Here is a 20,104-nt window from a genome sequence, read left to right on the forward strand (position 1 = left end):
AACTCATTACGCCTATGGACTGTCCCCAAGGAGATAATAAACCAGACATTTCAGAATTCAGCTTCACATGACAGCAGCGTGTGTGTGTGCGCGTGTGCGTGCGTGTGCGTGTGTGTGTGTGTGTGTGTGTGTGTGTGTGTGTGTGTGTGTGTGTGTGCGCGTGTGTGCGTGTGTGTGTGTATCGATTCTCTGTTCCGATTCCAAAACTATTTTGGGAGATAAAAAATAGCAAATACTTAATGTAAAAAAATAAAAGGTAAACACTTCTTTTTTAAACTATTTAAGCATATCACAAAAATACAACATAAAATAGATAACATGTAGTTATCTTAAAATATGTCAATGTCATTCTTTTGTCTATGGATGCACACCAGTAATGTTTTTCTAATAAAGTGACTTAAATATCCCAATTTTATACCTCCAGTACATCTGACTGTGATGATGATCAATTAACATTTGTTTGAAAGATCAAATACATGTATGTCACACATTATGTACAGCACATGACACATAACAGCTAATACATGCAATCCTGCCGTGTGACTTCATCCCAAAAGTGGGTTAAATTCCATCAGATGAGCCGTTTGTGCCACGCGTGTGCTTCTGGGTCAGGTTTGTGTAACCACACATGGATAATTTCAATGACTAAATAACACACTGCACAAATAATAGACAACAGAGTATCCACAGCTGGTTTATTACAGCATGACTTTACACAGCTACTGTCCAGTGTTGAAAGGCTAGTTCACCCAAAACTCTGTCATCGTTTCCTCACCCTCAAGTTGTTCTAAACCTGTATACATTTCTTTGTTCTGCTGAACACAGAGGAAGATATCTGGAAGAATGTCAGTAACCAAACAGATCTCAGCGCTCATTGACTCCTACAGTATTGAGATTTCTTACTATGGCAGTAAATGGGGGATGAGATCTGTTTGGTCGAGTGACATTAATGTGATGTCATGAACATGTGACGTATCCATAACTAAAGAAGCAGAAAATATGAATGTTTTTTTCCTCCAAACGTATGGATGATGGAAGGTTGAGTAAATTCAAAGTCTGTTTACAGAAGTCGTGCCACTCGGCGGCAGTGTTTGGCAAGTGCCTCACATAAGCCCCGCCCCAGAGAATCCTCAGTCTTTATTGATTGACGATTGGCTCGTTGGCTTTCTTCGCTAGAGCGGCCATATTGAGCGTTGCATTCCTCGCCAGTCATTGTAACAGCAGTGGAGCATCTTGTCAATGTTACTATCTTTGGTAAACTATTCTTCTAAGGACAGGAGATACGGTAGAGATCAATGTTGTGGGTGTTCCTGTAGCTCAGCTGGTAGATCATCGTGTTTGGTCTCAGAGAACACACTTTCTAGAATATTAAAGATCACAGATACAGACGAGGATGAGATGAGATGAGAGAAACTCAATGATCCTGTAGACTGAGCTCAGACATATGATAAAAATCTGAGAGCTCAGAGATCAAACGCTGGATATACAGACACTACAGCAGCCTCAGAACACATGCCAAAGGGATAAGAGTAAAGAGATGATCTGAAGACAGATGGAACATCATTCAAGAGATTTGACAATCAAATCAATCTGCAGTTATTCCGCAGTGTCTGACAGATTACTCCAAATGGGATAAACACCCCATAGAATCCCTGCATGCTGAATTCTGTAGAAACATCTCAAGAGTTCAGAGAAGAACACCAAATAATGCATGCAGGGCTGAATTAGGCAGATACCCCCTGATAATACACATCCAAAAACATTCTCTCAAATTCTGGACATACCTTAACTCAAGTCCTCCTAACACACTTCAATATGAAGCATATGTTGTGCTTGGATGTGTTTGACATGTTGGAGAAGGATTTGAAGGATCACCACTTGTGGATGGAGATTAAAGAAGGGAAATAAGAATTAGAAGCCTGGATGCGAAGAACACCTCACGAGGGCAGAAAATGGAAGAATTCATTTGATAATTTCATGTGGAGAGGCTTAGTTATGTACTTTCCCTCATGCTCTCTGTGAACTTCTGTCTTGGTCTCAGAGAGTCCGAGGACTGGGCTCAATGACAGCTGACCGCCTTTAAAATCTACAATGAAGGACATCAAGTACCAGTGAGATTCAGAGAGACACCTCCGAAAATAAAATCATGGCCGTTAAATGCTCAATTGTAGACCACGGAGGTGCTGATGGAAACTTGTAAACAGAAGAAAGTGGAGTTTGCTGCAGATGCTCGGTGATCTCACATCACACAAAACAAAGATCTGTGACCTCAGGGTTTTCATTAGACATCATCTGGCTTGTGTCACTGTCATATGTCCTCTGGTTGAAATCTTATAACGCTCATCATGTTTATGATGTCACCACCTTTTGTAGTCTGTATCCGTCATCTTTGTAGTTCTTGTTCCCTTTTATTGCCTTGTGTGTATATACAGCGCTCATGTTTCTGTAGGTTTTGTCAAGTCACATCAAATCTCTTTGTTTCTTTAGTTGGTTAATAAAAAGAACATGCATTCAGTTCTTCAGTGGTGTCTGAGACACAAAGCATTGATATTGAATTAAAATATCCAAACGATCAAGTCAATTAATCGTGATGAAGAATCAAAACTGACGTGATTTTCCTTACATGTGCTTCAGTCAGAGACAAATAATGGGCTGTAAAATGACTTTCCACATTGCTCACATGACTGCCATGGGTCCGATGCTTGGTAGAAGTGAGAAAAGAAGCAGCGAGACGGTGTGTAACTGAAGATACACAACACAAACACACAGAAGATCCCGTGTATCCCTTTAAACACTGACACCTGACTGAACATGTCTGAGCTTGAGTCACTCACACGTCTGCTTTATTATCTCCGTGGGGACAGTCCATAGGCGTAATGTTTTTTATTCTCAACAAACTGTGTATTCTATTCCCTAAACACCATAGAAAATGTTTTGCATTTTTAGATTTAAAAAATATATAGTTCTGTACGATTTGTAAGCTTTTGTGCCTATGAGGACCTCAATTTCGGTCCCCACAGTCACACATGTGTTGGTGTGCATTCAGGTTTAGGTCCCCACCGGGATATACAAACATGTCACACGCACATGAAAGATGTGTTAATAAAAGAGAGCAGCACTCACCCTCTCAAGAACTCCTGTTTCTGTGGTCTCGTATGTTCTGGAGATTTTCCATCAATAGCTGAGATTTTCCACTTCATAATACACAGAAATCCACCCAACCACCACAAATCCCCTTTAGATGACATAATAAACCCTGACGGCCTGAACTAACCCGCTGAAATAACTTCACTCCAGCAGATCTGAGTGACACATACAGTATCTCACAGACGGGAGTACACCGCCCACATTTTTCTAAATATTTGATTATATCTTTTCATGTGACAGCACTGAAGAAATGACACTTTGCTACAATGTAAAGTAGTGAGCGTACAGCTTGTTTAACAGCGTCAATGTGCTGTCCCCTCAAAATAACTCAACACACAGCCATTCATGTCTAAGCTGCATTCAATGATCTTTCCTTTTGTTTGTATTACATATTTGCACTATTTGTACGCAGCCCAGCTGCAAATGCTTTGGCAATACGAATGTACACTTTGTCATGCCAATAAAGCACACCTAAATTGAAATTGAATTGAGAGAGAGATAAAAGTCAGTCTTAAGAGAGTCTTAAGTAAAAGTCAGATCGGATTTCTACCGCACCACATCTACACACTACAGACACAATGAGCACGTCCATCATAAAAACAAAGGAAAAATATATGCATGTTTTGTTGATTTAAAAAAAGCATTTGATTCAATAGGGCATGACGGCCTATATTATAAAATTCTACAATCAGGCATAGGTGGAAAAGCTTATGACATCATTAAATCTATGTACACAGAAAACAAATGCAGAGTTAAAATTGGCGATAAAAGAAGAGAATTTGGAGTAAGACAGGGATGCAACTCTGTTTAACTTCTATATCAATGAGTTAGCCGTGTTACTGGAACAATCTGCAACAGCCGGTCTCACGCTAAACAACTCCGAGGTGAAATGTCTTCTGTATGCTGATGATCTGGTGCTGCTGTCAGACACCGCCGAAGGTCTACAGCAACACCTACACCTGCTGGAGAAATACTGTCAAAACTGGGCCCTGACAGTCCATCTGAACAAAACTACAATGATGATTTTACAGATAACAGATACACATTCACTCTGGAAACACTACAATAGAACACACTTTACACTACGATTATCTCGGTGAATGCACTGAAAGAGAAAGCTAGACGTGCGTTTTACGCCATCAAAGGCAGATTCACCCAAACAGATATTCCAGTTCCAGTCTGGTGTCAAATCTTTGATAGTGTGATTATGCCTATAGCTCTATATGGCTGCGAGGTTTGGGCTCCACAGTGTCTGACAGATTACTCCAAATGGGATAAACACCCCATAGAATCCCTGCATGCTGAATTCTGTAAAAACATCTGAAGAGTTCAGAGAAGAACACCAAATAATGCATGCAGGGCTGAATTAGGCAGATACCCCCTGATAATACACATCCAAAAACCTTCTCTCAAATTCTGGACATACCTTAACTCAAGTCCTCCTAACACACTTCAATATGAAGCACTTAAAACCCAAGAGCTGAGACCTAAAGCCAGTCCCTTCTGCCAGCTGGCTCTGAAACTTCACACCGGCACAACCGAACACAACCAAATCAGAATAAAGAGAGGGAGGGAGAGAGAAATTAGGCTATGGGAAAAACTGTTAGAAAAATCTATTTACAAAAGGATTTTGTACATGGCCTGCATCTTAGTACATCTATACAAAAATAAGTTTATATGCGTATTCTATCCTGCTGAATTACAGACAAATAACACAACACAACTGCAAAGTGATGAAAATCCGCCAGCATCTCATGAACGAATCAGTCATAACAATTATGAAGAAGAGGAGACATGAAGGTTTGTCTCTGTGTGTGTGTATGTGTTTGGTCATTGTGGGGTCCAATATGACAGTAAAAGTCTCACACACTTACATTGTGGGGACCGATGGCCAATTCAAACGGATTATTAAACATACTAAATGATGTTTATTTGAAATTGTAAAATTGCAGAAAGTTTTCTGTGATGGTTAGGTTTTGGGGTCGGGTTAGGGGAAGGCAAAAAAAATACAGTTTGTCCAGTATAAATATCATTACGTCTACGGAAAGTCCCCACAATTCATGGAAACCTAACATGTGTGTGTGTGTGTGTAGAGAAGAAGACATGCACCTGCTCATTCTTCTGTGCTCTCTAAAGCACTTTGTGAATTATATACATTTATATATTTCATGATGTAGCACATAAGCAAGTATAACTGTATGTTTTGTTAAACACACATGCTATCACTGCCCTCTAGTGGTTGACTAAAGCCCTCACAAGTGTGTCATTAGAGCGTTATAAGTGAGTATATTGTTCTTCAGACAATGAAAGAATTCCAGCTGAAATGTGTTTTAAAGGTTGACTTTATTAACGTGATGCTCATATGAAAAGAATTATAATCACACACTGTTCTGGTGATAAACATGAGGACCCACACATCACACTTCTGAAGGTTCATATCATTACATCTACACACAAAATATACAAAACACATCTGATTGTGTACAACAGCACATGACTCTATAAATCATCTCTATATATTAGATGCACACGCACACACATATACACGTCCGTGTGAACGAAACACATCAAAAGTCGGAACATTTCAACTCCTCACTAGTAAATGTACACGCATGATACATGTCTTCATGTAACACTGTAATCTGCCTTTGTTTGTTCTTATTGTCAGATGAAGAAATGTGTTTATTATTATGGGATTATTCAGTACAAACAGCTGCTGATAAATCAACATTTACTATTTCATACTGAATGCATTCATAACATAAACCTAATGTAATTAAAGTCACTATCGTGTAATAACTGTATTCATGATTTCGTCTCAACACACGAGACACTGTTAGTTTAATAAAAACACTTCACCAGCACCTAAACATTAGGATTTAAAGAAGACGTAAAGATTAAAACCAATATGTTTTGCGAACGAGATTTTGATCTGCTGGTTGGCTACATGATTGTGCTGTGCACATGAAAACCGACTTGTCTTTGTTTTAAAAACTGCATTTCCCAGAATGCATCTAGAGTCTGATCTTGCCTGATATGATGCGTTCATACAGCGGTGCCGTGAGGGGGGTGTAGTTTTTCTTGGATGTGTCCAGGAAGTAAAGCGGCTGTTGAACGGCATCTGGATTGAAGCCCTGCTCCACCAGCGCTCCCTTCCGCTGTTTGAACGTGTCCGTCACATCTAAGGAAGTCTGCGGGACAAAAGCAGGAAAAGCACACACACACACATTCAAATACAAACCAACAGAGAAGATTTACAACACCGTCTGCTCTCACGTTCGAGAATAAATACCTGAACCCTCAGAAACCACGGCCAGGCGTAGAGAGGAAGAGTGTGAAGCAGATGACTGTAAAATCTCTCTCCGTCTAAACCCTGACCGTTCTTCAACACAACCGCGGCCATTCCAGCACGACCCTCATATCCTGAGAGTCAACATTCATTCACACGTCACACTGATGCTTCGTGTCAAGATGAACAAACAGCCAACAAAAAACATTTCTAGAAAAGTGAAGTCACCTGGTACAGTGACCCCATAGACACTGACGTCCTGCAGGAAGTCCAGACAGCCCAACACCTCCGACACCTCCAGAGTGGACACATTTTCACCTTTCCACCTGTAAAACAACACTGAGCCAATGACACACCAAACACATCTCTCTCTCATCATCATCATCATCATCCTCTTCTCCATCACCAGACAAAACCTCACACGCACACACTCACGAGGCACGTACCTAAAAGTGTCTCCAATTCGGTCTTTAAAGTAGACAAAGTCTCTGTGGTCCTGTAGCATCAGATCTCCTGTGTTGAAGTAAACGTCTCCCTTCTTAAAGACATCTCGCAGGAGTTTCTTCTCTGACAGACCTTTATCTCCCGCGTAACCCAGAAACGGATTGGTGAACGTCACCGGAGCGACCAGTAAACCTGTTTCACCTGAAATCACATCATCACATGTGCCGCTTACTGCTGCTACAGATCCAGACACATGAGAAACATCATCTCACCTTTACTGGCTTTAACACAGCGGCCGCTATCTGTCCGGAAGGGCTCGTACGTCTGAGGATCGCACTTTACAAACTCAAAAGGCAAACTGAGCTGAAACAAACAGATCACATCACAGATTCATCAAGAATATACATCTGACTTGACTACAGCTGATGTGCCAAAAATCACGTAAGAAATCACATCTGCCTCTGCTTCAGCCAATCAGAAACAGCTCTCGGACTGTCAATCATTTCACACCGACACTGGATTCACTGACAAGGTTTAAGATTGAGAAAAATGATTGTCATATTATGCATATTAAGTAAAAAACAAATAAAATAAAACAACACAATTCAATAACATGCATTAAACAACACTATATATATTTATACTGATGTCATATGGCTGTGGTAGTCGTGTGATAGTGCTCTATATCAGCATGACTGTGATTAGGTCAGAGGCGCGAGTACAGGAGACAATCCCAGCCAATGATATAGAGCATTAGCACACGACTACAAGAGCGATATTTATACAACAGTTCCACGGCACACGTGTGTAGATAAATCAGACACAACATCGGAGTGACTTTAGTTTAAACCCTCTGGTTTATAAAGGAAATGGGGAACTACTTTCTTCTGCCACTAATTCAAGCCCAGCACACCTCCGTCACTAATTCCAAACCATCACTTCTTTTAAATGAGCGCTGTGCTGCTTCAGCAGGGGTGGACTGGCCATCTGGCATACCGGGAGTTTTCCTGGTGGGCTGCAGCCAAACATGGCCCTTTCCATTGTTTTTAATGTAAACATGCGCTTGCGACTGTACTGGTGGAATATCACATGGCTCTCAGCCAATCAGAGTCGAGAACCAGAAAGAACTGTTGTATGAATATATATCCAGCCGCGAAATGAAGAGACCATTCCAAATTTACAGTTGAAATCATCATTTCTAGATGTCTTGTGGCCATTCCAGTCCAGTGTCTGTTGAATTTCCATAAAATCAAACCTCAGGTGTGACCTAAAGTCATCTAACAGCAATGAGAAAGACTGACAGCATGACAAGACACATGAAAACTGTGATACAAATGCAAGTTATCACATAAAAATAGTGTTTGAACTTTTTCTAAATACATGCAGAAATATGGCTGTTGTATTGCTTAAAGCAGCACTGTAGAACTTTTGCTCACAGCTCCCCCATGTGGTTGATAAGCGCAATACGGTATATGCACACGGGACGATGATGTACCTCCGCTAAAATCGCTGCCAGCTAGGTCATAGCACTAAAGGGGATTTTTCACCGAGTGATAACGATGTGTTTAGTAAAAAACCTTGACATTTTGGCCAACCGACAGCTCTACAGGTGAGCATTGTTAAGTGCCTCTGTGATCACGCCTCTAGTAAGCGCAAAACTTCACTTTGCTTTTTTCATATTTGTTGATGTAACTTGAAACGGAGAGCCTGAAGTGCTTAGACTCACGGTGTTGACCGTAATCCATGTGCATCCTGAAGCGAAACGCCATTGTTCCCTATGATCCCGAATGTAACAGAGCTGGCAGAGATTTTAGCGGAAGGACATCATCGCCCCGTGTGCATACACCCCATTGTCTGTTACCAGTGTCAGAAATAATGTGGCTGTATAAGCTTCCCCGTGGCCAGCACAAAACACGTGAATTGCTTTACTAAGCTGATGGAGCCGGTGAATGCAGAAATGTTGTTTGGAGACCATGTGGCACTCTTCTGCAGGCCGGGGATGGGCGGGCCTGTGTGTACCGACCCCAACACACGACTTACAGACGGTGCTTGCTGCTCAGATAGAATTCATCCGGTTAAGAGTTGTTCGACCACTGAAATCATTTCAGAGACATTATATTTAGCTCGAAAAACGACATAATGTTGCTCTAAAAGTGAATCTGAACTTGTTTTCTTTGCAGTATTTGAGGTCTGAAAAAATACAGAGCATCTTTTCTGTTATTTTCACCTGTTTCTCCAGTTTTCATTTTCTGCAAAGAGAAACAGTATTTTTCTTTGAAATTTGGTAAAAATATTGTTAGTAGTTCACAGAATGAACACATACCTATAAAAAGTCACTTTTAAAATCAGAAAATCGGTCTCTTAAGTTCTTCCGCAGCTGTATATGAGTGTCTGGCCCGTATAAAACCACGATAATAAAGAGTCAATAGTTTTGAAGGCAGATGGAGATGAAATGGCACATTGTGGTGAATAACAGACCTTATTGAAATAAGTGGCACGGCCGATGGGTCCGACTTCATCGGTGTAATTCACAAAACCAATACTGGCCTCCGTTAAACCATAAGATTCCCGGATCTGGATTTTCCCGAAGCGGCGGACAAACTCTCTCCAAACATCGGCTCGGAGACCGCTTCCTGCAGCCAGACGAACACGATGAAGCGCTTCCTCTGCCGTCTGGACACAAACAAACACGTGATGAGCTTTAGATAAACACAACATTCATCGAGTGTCTGTGATGAGACTTGTGTTCGTACATTTGGCTGATGGATCAGATATCGACAGAGTTCTCCGATGTACTGAAAGACAGTCACGTCATACTTCACACAGTCCTTCCAAAACTGACTGGCAGAGAACTTCCTCTTCAAAACACACGTCGCCCCTAAAATTCAATCCTCAACGTTAACAATCAATCCGAGAAACATTGTTCAGACCAGTGGTTCTCAAACTGGGGGCCGTGGCCTCCTGGGGGGCCCCAAGATGGTTCCAGGGGGCCACAGATTTTGTGGCATTTTAGAAATATAGATATTTATCATAAATTTTGTGCAATCAAACATCAGAAAAACAACGCCACCAACCAAAAGAATTGACGATTTAGCATTGTTTAACTGAATATTTTCTTGGTTTAATTAAACTTTTAAGTTTAAGATTATAAGTCTTTATTTGGGGGGCCGCAAAGCAATGCACTCTACACAAAGGGGGCCTTACAACAAACAAGTTTGAGAACCACTGGTCCAGACTTTTATATGTGTGACATAGATCAAAACGAAGAGTGATCAAACAATATCATGTTGTGAACACAAACTCATTGAGCGCTTTTCCACCATCACGCCAAACCGTTCGAAGCACAGTCTGAACGGTTACAGCTATGTTTCCACGTGAGCCTGGTTCGACACGATGACAAACTGTTCTCGGCTCGGAACTTTCAGCACGGTTCTATAAGTGAATGCGCGCAGAGGCGTTATAGCTCAGTCTCTTGTGTTACCAAGGCAGCGCGTGACGCGTTTGTGTTTACATTCGAAAGATTTCCGTCATCAGCCCTGCGGCGGAAAATGAAACCATTTACCTGTACGGCTGGCATGGATCGGCACGGAGTGGAACGATTTGGCAACGAGAACAATTCGGCAGGATGGTGGAAAAGCGCTGATTGAGAACGCATTCGGAATGTTCAACACAATAATAATGCAATAACACAATTGGAAAAACGAGAAGCTGGTGCTTTTAGGTGCGACATGTGAATGAGCTCTTAGCGCTCACAGGTGTTCATTTCTACACCAGCTTCCTCATCCAATCAGAGTCATCGTGTCGTCTGAGCTCAAGTGACATCAGATAACACAGTATAATAACATAATACCCAGATGGATGCATCCTCCAATCCCCAGCAGCGATGCAGACATGTGATAGAGCGGCAGCGTCAGATAGACTTTATCATCAGCACACGCTCCACACATGCGCAGAAACGCCATACACATGACAGCTTTCATGTGACTGATACGAGCCGCTTTCGGCAGTCCTGAGACAGAGAGCGAGAACACACCTACTGTACATCATCATTGTCTAACATTCATTTCCTTCAAAGTCACCATGAATTCAAGAGTAAAAAAGGTGATATTTTGATGAGGTATTGTAGTGGTTGGTGTGATGTGTACCTGTGGTGCCTGACGTGAAGATAAATAAGAAGTTAGACATGAGTTTTGTCTGAGGGATGTTAACGGAAGGCTTCTCTGGAGAGGCAGCGTCCACTTTATCCAACAGTGTCCCGACGTCAGGATGTGATGAGACGTCTGATGACACCCAAACATCAATCCGGTCATCTTTCAGCATCAGCAGCACTTCATCCACACATCCCATCAGATCTACAAACACATTGTTATATGAATCACACAATCTCTAACAAACATCTCACAGTCATTTTCTGAAGCCATAATGAAAAACTCTCAATGTAATCTGTCATGACGAAGAAAAGAAGAACCGGTCTCATGAATACTTCAGTCACATGAATGCAGATGTTTCAGGACAACAGAAATCTCAGGCTTTGTTTACTCTCTTGCATCTCATCCCAAAATGTTTCATGAGATTCAGATTGTTCACGTGTAAACAAACACAGCTGATGTGTATGTGTAGAAACAGTGAAGAACAGAGTGTTTCTACAGCACATACTGAAGATGTTCACACAGGATCAAACATGTTCATGTTCATGTGTTCACGTCACGCCAGTAAATTGTGTGACTGGACGTACTCATTCTTTCTACCAATGACAAAGAAAAACAGACAAGTTACGATCACAGGTTGTCCAAAACTGATGGTGACCCTTGACGTGTGTGTGAGAGAGAGAGAGTTTTCTTCACCTGAACCGATGACGAGTGCTCTGGCTGCACAGCTGCGCAGACAGTGATGCAGGGACTCTGCTTTCACATTAAAGTTGAGAAACGCGACCTCACAGCCTAGTTTACAGAGTCCGAACCAAACACAGATGAAATCCGCCTCGTTCCTCATGAGAAAAGCCACGATATCTCCACATTGAAAGCCGCAGTGACACCGAAACACGTGTGCGAATCGGTTGCTCCTCTCGTCCACATCTCTGTACGTCAGGATCTGATCTTCAAACACGATGAAGGGTTTATCTGGACTCTTTCTGACCTGAAGCTCAAAGTTGTGCAGATACGTGACGACACCGCGCTTCATCCTCGCCATCATCGACCTACCGACGCGACGAAGTCTCGCGTAATACATCAAGTCACTCCAAAAGTGCGGGTAAAACTTCATCTGGAGGACAAACAGGGTGAAAAGACTCGCAGCCAGAGAGCTTATGAACACACTCAACATGATAATGTCAGTAAAAACAGAGAGACGCGCGTCAGAAGTCTTGCGGACTCTTTACCTCAAATTTAAATCTCCTCACGCGCGACTGCGCATGTGCGAAAGCGAATTCACACAAAACACGGACAAAAACACAAGTACAGTTTTCATTTCATTCCGAAGAGAGAAACTTAAACAGCATTATGCTGATACACCCATGAAAAAGAGAAACAACAAGAAAGTTCAGTTTTCATCCTTAAACTTATTCGAAATATATATATAAAAAATAATATAAAATATTGTGTTATGAAACAAATCAAAATTAAGTTTATACTTAAAACCACATCAAATATTTGCCAATGTGAAGTACTTAAGAAGTTATCATATTTATAATAAGTATAATGAATAATATTTTTCGCTTATTTTCTCAACCGGTATACTGTAAATGTTCACAAAATCAAACATTTAACGAAAAACGATACGGCTTTATCATCACTATACAACTTGTTTTTTGCTATTGTAATAACAAGAATGCAATGCAATGTCACGAATGTCCATCAGAAACGTGCAATAATGAAAGTACCCAGATGATGGCAGTATAATATAAACTAACATGCAAATACTCTCATGTTCTTTTTCTAAAGTACTTTAAAGCAGTTATGAGTCGGTAATTGTAAGGACTATAGAGAGAAATGGGCAACATAAAAAAAATATTGACACTTTACAGTAAGGTTTAATTTGTTAAGCATTAGTTATGCAATGAAATGATGAAAACAAATTGACAGGTATATGGAAAAAATGAGGAGACTACTCCAAAATGATGTGACGTGTGACGGTGGAAGCCAGAAGCTGTATGGAAGCAGGAAAACAACAGCATTAGATGTTCTTCCCTGCCGGGGTACCTTCTAGTTTGGTGGGTGTAACAGATGTAAAAAAACATATACTGTTAAACGTGTGTATATGGAAGGTATGATTTACTCAAATTTAATCATTTATACCTGAGGTAGCTGCCTCTGAAAAATGAGTGCTTTCCCCTTTAATACGGTGAGACAACATCACTTCCGGTTTAGCTCCGCCTCTTCCCTTTTGGTTTTATACCCGCATGGGAGAGGTGGGTTTTCTTAGCTTGCATCAGGTATGTTTCACGTTACATTCATATGTTTGATGAGGCATTTCAATCATTGGCGCCCTTTTGGTTTTATACCCGCATGGGAGAAAATGTATTAAGGGCAGTTCACTTCATGAGACTGTTTATGATTTATCAGATAAAATAAAGAATCCAGAAACCAGCAAACCCGCTGCCCCCTGTTTGATTGAGCCGTCCAGCACAACGCAGAAAGGAACAGTGCAGTAACGGGTGTATTCCGCACCGGTTACATGGGCAAAGCATGCATGGAAGCGTGCCGGACCAGGGCAGCTTGAGATAGAAGATTCAGGTGTACCAAGTCCTCCTTTCCCAGTGTACATTCCTGGAGAGCAGAATCTGGGAGCAGACATTCTGTGGAGACAGGCTAAACCCGGGGAAGCTGCACACAACAGCAGTTAGATCCAGTTATCTGCCCAATGGCTTCATCCAAGACTGCTTGTCAGGTGGTCTCTCATGTGGCAGCCATAGCGGCATTACACAAACCTTGGGCCGCTGGGTCTCTAGAGAGACATCCTCTGTGGTGCATTGAGGCCTGGCGTTCATGTCAGAGTTCCGGCCTGGGATCTGGACATGGTGCTCAAAGGGCTTTCCCTGGCACCCTTCAAACCTATTGACTCTGTTTCTGAGACATGTCTTTCTCTTACCATGAAATATCTTCTTGCCATTACCTCTCTGCGGAGAGTGGGCGACTCACATGCACTATTGGTTACTCCAGTATACCTGGAATTCATAAACCACCCGCTGGGGGCGTGTCCGCTGTCTGCACTGAAACCACGCCCACTCGCTTATCTCAACCTGAGCCCCCAGTATATGTGATGAGTTAGCAGAGGAGTTCAAACACACGTGATCTTCATCAATAGAGAATCACTGAAGCGTGTCGTGATCACATTTGCTTATTACTATTCTTCGTGAGATTTGTTTGGTCATGGTGAGAGAGCGTGAGGGTGTGTGTGTGATTGAGCTGGTGAACTGTGATGCTGATGCGCTCTGGTGTTAGGAGAGGGGCCGTGCATGCTCGGAGGCTCCAGTGCGTCATCGAGACATGATTTCTGGACCGCCCCCCCCCCCCCCAAAAAAACTGTTTAACTCTACAACTCATTGCTAGATAGTTTAAATATATTTCTAACATATTTCTAACATTCTAACACATTAAAGTGATTTGTATATTTCTGAAAAATTTCTACAGTTAAACAAATGTATAAAGTGACACAAATATGAAAGGAAGGATTTGCTTTTGCAGATAACATTGTCATTGCATGAGGAGCTGGTGAGTGCAGTCAGACGCTGAAGGTGGACAGATCCTTGAGGGGACGCTATGGGATAAAAGGATAAAGCTGTTATAGGCTCTTTATTGTACAACCCTCTCCTAACCCACAGCAAAGAATGGCAGACAGTGTTGGGAAGTTACTCTGAAAAAAGTAATGAATTACTAGTTACTAATTACATATTCAATAGTGTAATTAGATTACCGTACAAATTACTCTCTCCAAAAAGTATTTAATTACTTATTACTAATTACTTTCTATATCCTACATCAGCCTTGATTAGTTAAGTGATTCAAGGATAGACATGAAACGGCTCTTTTAATTCATTCAAATAAATAATAAATAACTACATAAATTATTCTTATTAACTGACCAAAGTACACAAATGTGAGGATACATTAAAGCACACCCTTTAAAGTTAGATTTATCATTTTGATGTCGTTTCCACTATTGAATATATTACACAGTATTTAGTTCAATTACATCAGAAGTAACTTAAAAGAGTAATCCCTTACTTTACTTTTTCAAGGGGAAAGTAATTAAATTACAATTACTTAGTAACTAGTTACACCCAACACTGATGGCAGGCAGTGAGAGGAGTAACATGTTTCTGAATGTGTCAAGAGAATTCTGGGTAAGTGCTCAGGGGAACATGATGGCAATGCTGAGATGTGCTGACGTGACATGGCAACACAAAAGTATTAGGAAGGTGTGAGTAGAAATCCTCATGCTACAGCAAACAATTATATTCTAGAGAATAGTGTGCTTCTCATTTCAAAGCAACAGATTTTTGTGTTGTGTCTGTTGTTGTTTTGGACTTTGGGTTTGTTATGTTTTGGGTTTTTGGCTCTTCATTTTAAGCAGGGTTTTGCAATAAGCCTTTAAAGCCGGGGAAAACTGATTACAACTTGCTCTTTGTTTTCAGGAATACATTGTCACGATATGGTGAGGTGCAAGGACAGAGGACCCAAACACAGACAGCGGGTAAGGGGTTAACAAGGACTTTAATAATAAAATAAAACAAAGACAAAACAAAAACCCACGAGGGAGTAAAACAAGAACAAGGGTATAATAGGACATGAGAATAGGACTAACTACACCTAACAAGACTAAAAAAATAACATTCACCATATTTTACAAAAGACTAGACTACACTAACAAGACAAGGACTCACCCACATGAATCAAATGACAATGAACCAGCACAGGACAGAAAACACAGGGGCCTTAAAAAGGGAACAAATCAAGAGGGAACAGGTGCGGGGCATGAACTAATTAACAATCAATAATGAAGAGACGAAAGGGCGGGAACAGAGACGAGACCGGAGAGAGCATAAGGAAGGCCAACAGGGCCAGGATGCCTCTCTCCACATAAAACATGGGGTTCTGTCATGACCCTGCCACTAGACCAAGAGAAACATGACATGATGCGGCAGAATCATGACATACATGTAGTGATTAAAATGAAGACCGGAAGCCACGGTCAAATGCTTCACAAAGGTCATGTCAAACAATCTGTCAGAAGTGAGGCAACCTGCCATGTAAATTCAGCCAGCTCACAATGAACACGATGCCAGAATGTTTGCCACGTTGATCCAAGTGCTAAGAAATATAGACCGTATAGTCAGGCCAGGCCATCCCAATACTCTCGTATAACATGTCATTATGCTCAACAACCATACTTGCATGATACCCAGATGACTTTCAGTCATTCACCTGACTGTATGACTCACAACACAACACCCACTGTCCGTCCACCACAGCCAAAATATAGTGTTAGTAGATGTCTGTCGGCCATTTACATTCCAGTTTTACTTTTCCATTGAAATGTTGTGTATTGTGTAATTCATTGTGAATCACGTTAACACGTTTTGACCTTTTCTTGGTTGTCAGACATTCCACCACATGGAACATACATTCATTCAGGCTGATTTATGTCGCTCATTTGCTAAACTGGACACATGTACATTTGGTTAAACACACATAATCCACTGTCTTCGGTATGCTTGAACAGGGTGACAAACACATTTGAGAGCAAACAGAAATACTGATTAATGTTTAGAAAAAAATGCAAGACGAAAAATAAAAGATCGTTTTCTTAATCTAGAACAGTGGTCTCTAACGTCCAGCCTACACTGAGCCCAGAGGGCTACTTGCTGAATATACTTTATAAATCAATTCGAGAAATGTTAATATTAGGGTGACCATACGTGCCATTTTTCTCCGGAGGTCACATGTGTCCACTGCATACGTCATCGAGGTTCTCACGTTTGAGTTAAAGGGGATGTGCAACTGTGTTTCATGCATTCTGACTTCTTTACACTGTTAACCGTGCTCTCCTTGCTGCCGCGTGCTTTTCCGGGAGAATTGTCCAATAAGGGACTAAGAAAAATTGTTACGAAACAGTTTTATATGTTAAAAAAAAACTTTCCCGAAACCTGTACGATCGTTGGGGGAGTGTATCGAGCACAGAAATACTACGTAATACACCCAACTGGTTTTTTGACAAGTTGACCATGTTAAGCATGAGAAGACAGCACGTTTAACATTGTAAAGAAGTAAGAATGCATGACACACCGTCGCACGGCTGCTGTAAAGCACATAATCATTGTAGTTTCATTCTTACCTTGAAATATAACTTGAAATAATAAACCTTGACGAGGTATGCAGTGGACAAATGCGACCACAAGAGGACGCACGCCAAATCCTGGCCAGGAAAATGGCACATATGGTCACCCTAGTTAATATTAAAGTTCAGGCCTGGCAGGTGACTCGCGTGGGCACCATGTTGGAGAGCAGTGATGGAGAACATACATATGAGGTTCTTGTTGCTGGTGCTGTTATTTCTGCTCAGAGGTACTTTTATGTGAATGTCACAGATCGTGTCACTACAGAACAGGTGACTCCATCAAAATGCAGCATGCTGTGACTGGTCGAACTCTTTTGTGTTCCAGTTCAGAATGTTTCAGGAGACCTCTCCAGCAGTCCTTCAATCCTCTGAGTACACACACGGGCACGACTATGATCGGCACCTCAGTGCTCCAGTGATTTATCCTTTCTGCTTTATTTCATCAAATGGGCTGCTGTATCCTGAACTTCTTTATGGTGTACTGTCTAAGTCACAATGGACAAGCAAAATTAATGTATACTGATGATATTGTCACAAATGTCTCTGGTGTAAAATAAGCAAGCAATGAGATAGTCAAGGCTAGTGCTTAATTTTAAATAAATCACAACCGAAGGACGTTTTTACGCACGAGCCGAAACAGAGTGAATTATTCATGATAAACCCCAAACATTCAGTACCATAATGCGTTTAGAAAACAAATAGACTGTTTCATTGAACGTGCGCACTGGGGCCTCATGTATCAACGCTGCATACGCTCCAGCTTTCACGCTCACGGTCGGATGTACTAACAGTGAAATTAATGTGAGAATGTGCGTTCCTCCACGCCAACTTCATGTCTGGCGTACGTACATTTCTCGTGATTTTTGTCCTTTGGCGACTGTTAGAGGCAATGAAGTGAAGTTGCAAACATATAGACTATCAGATCATTAGACAAGTCTATCGCACCACCAGCTGTGAGAAACATTACGATAAATGTGTAATTGATAAAATAATTGACACACTATTGTCACACGAGCCTTATGGGAATATGTTATCAATTATGCAATTAAGAAAGAACACATAAAAGCATGAGCAAATTAATACAACCCTTAGTCCATGACGATGGCAGCTTTAGCCTTATTAGAGGACATTGCCAATGGCAGAATCCGAAGACAACGAGTTTTTAGGGACCATAATGATTTTCTGGCCCACGATGATGACTGGCTTATCAACTGTTTCAGATTTCCAAGGGCTATTCTCTAGGAGCTCTGTGCTGAGTTGGGTCCGAATTTAGAGAGAGAGACAGCGAGGAGCCACGCATTACCCGTTCCCTTACAGGTGCTCACAACACTTGGTTTCCTGGCAACTGGCTCTTTCCAAAGGGAATTGGCAGACAGCTCAGGAATAAGCCAGTCGTCTTTGAGCCGCGCAGTGCCAGCTGTATGGGACGGGATCATCCGCATGTCTACCAGATATATAAGGTTCCCATACGATGCAGTTGACCAGCCAAACATTAAAGCGCAGTTTGCAGCGATAGCCGGTTTTCCTAATGTAATCGGAGCGATCGACGGCACACACATTGCTATAAAGGCGCCATCTGAGGAAGAATTTGCATATGTGAATCGAAAACATTTCCATTCAATAAATGTGCAGATAATATGTGACCCTGGATCACAAAACCAGTCTTAAGTAGCACGGGAACATTTTTAGTAAAAGACAAAAATACATTGTGTGGGTCAAAATTATCGATTTTTCTTTTATGCCAAAAATCATTAGGATATTAAGTAAAGATCATGTTCCATGAAGATATTTAGTAAATTTCCTACTTTAAATATATAAAAACTTTATTTTTGTGAGTGGATGGTCTGCCACAGTGCCCCTGATTAACAACTTCAAAGGCAATTTTCTCAATATTTTGATTTTTTTGCGCTCTCAGATTCCAGAGTTTTAAACGGTTGTATCTCAGCCAGATATTGTCCTATTCTAACAACTCATATATCTATAGAAATTTTATTTATTCAGCTTTCAGATTATGTAAAAATCTCAATTTCGAAAAATTGACCCATAAAACAGGTTTTGTTGTCCAGGGTCACAAATGTGACCCACAAATGCGCCTAACAAATATTGTGACAAGGTGGCCTGGGTCAACCCATGATTCATTCATACTTACAAACAGCATGGTTGGGATGAGGCTCCAAGCTGGCAGGGTGCGCGATGGGTGGCTTCTTGGTGAGTGATGCATTTAAAGTTATGTTTCTATATAATTTTTTTTTAAATCATTCAACTGCCCATCAGGAGACCGCGGTTATCCATTAAAGACGTGGTTATTAACCCCCCTCACCAACCCACAAACTGACCGAGAGCGCAGATACAATGATGCCCATTCTCGCACTCGGTCAGTTGTAGAGCGGGCGATTGGCAGCTGAAATGTCGGTGGCGCTGCCTTGACAGGACCTGGGGAATGCTGCTATACCGCCCTGACAAGATGTGCCGCATTGTGCTGGCCTGGGGTGTGCTGCACAATGTTTGCGCACAGGCACGGCATACCACTCGGTGAGGTGGTAGCAGCGCCACATGACCCTGACCCAGGACCAGTGTATGTGCAGCCCAACCAACAAGCTATTCAGGCCCATCAACATGTGATTGCGACAATATAAATGGTAATCAGACACAAAGTTCATTTTTTGACCAATTCCTTTAATGAGTGACTTATGTCTGTGAGTGCGTCAGTGATATTTTTCAGGTGAGTGTTAATTTCTCCGATGGCCCGAACGATTTGCTGTTGTTGTGACTCCAGAACAGCATGCGTCAAGACGCGGCCAGACGGACGGGACTCAGCACTGGGGGGAGTACTGGAAACGCCGGAGACGTTGGACACAAAGGGCCCTGGCTGCTCCGGAGGGGCGGACT

The 20,104-nt window shown here is 41.6% G+C and overlaps 1 protein-coding gene and 2 long non-coding RNA genes across 3 annotated transcripts in view; 1 reads left to right on the forward strand and 2 right to left on the reverse strand.

Annotated features, from left to right (window-relative positions):
* Positions 1-3,258, reverse strand: part of LOC130545714 (uncharacterized) — a 37,512-nt gene extending 34,254 nt beyond the window's left edge. The window contains exon 1 of the long non-coding RNA XR_008961696.1: positions 3,124-3,258. This is a non-coding gene — a long non-coding RNA (uncharacterized LOC130545714). The remainder of the gene's footprint in view (positions 1-3,123) is intronic.
* Positions 3,259-5,477: 2,219 nt separating this feature from the next.
* On the reverse strand, positions 5,478-12,274 carry LOC130545704 (long-chain fatty acid transport protein 6). The gene is made up of 10 exons (XM_057320401.1): positions 11,725-12,274; positions 11,026-11,232; positions 10,731-10,889; positions 9,634-9,758; positions 9,359-9,553; positions 7,153-7,243; positions 6,883-7,081; positions 6,665-6,762; positions 6,440-6,570; positions 5,478-6,338 (listed from the first exon to the last, which is right to left on the reverse strand). Exons 1-10 carry the CDS (start codon positions 12,200-12,202, stop codon positions 6,162-6,164), a joined length of 1,860 nt encoding a protein of 619 aa, XP_057176384.1. The 5' UTR covers positions 12,203-12,274; the 3' UTR covers positions 5,478-6,161.
* A 2,295-nt stretch (positions 12,275-14,569) lies between these two features.
* LOC130545712 (uncharacterized) lies at positions 14,570-20,026 on the forward strand. Its single transcript, XR_008961694.1, has 3 exons — positions 14,570-14,740; positions 15,513-19,854; positions 19,925-20,026. It is a non-coding gene; the product is annotated as an uncharacterized LOC130545712 (long non-coding RNA).
* The last annotated feature ends 78 nt before the right edge of the window (positions 20,027-20,104 follow it).

This window comes from Triplophysa rosa, linkage group LG22, assembly GCF_024868665.1.
Source record: "Triplophysa rosa linkage group LG22, Trosa_1v2, whole genome shotgun sequence".
Classification (NCBI taxonomy): domain Eukaryota; kingdom Metazoa; phylum Chordata; class Actinopteri; order Cypriniformes; family Nemacheilidae; genus Triplophysa; species Triplophysa rosa.

Bases quoted from the DNA above. Each gene is read 5' to 3' on its own strand.
- LOC130545704 (XM_057320401.1), bottom strand. From the start codon at position 12,202: ATGTTGAGTGTGTTCATAAGCTCTCTGGCTGCGAGTCTTTTCACCCTG. The intron at 9,759-10,730 runs GTATTATGTTAT...ATTGAATTTTAG, and splicing joins TGGAGGATGCATCCATCTGG to GGGCGACGTGTGTTTTGAAG. The intron at 7,082-7,152 runs GTGAGATGATGT...ATGTGATTTCAG, and splicing joins CTGTGTTAAAGCCAGTAAAG to GTGAAACAGGTTTACTGGTC.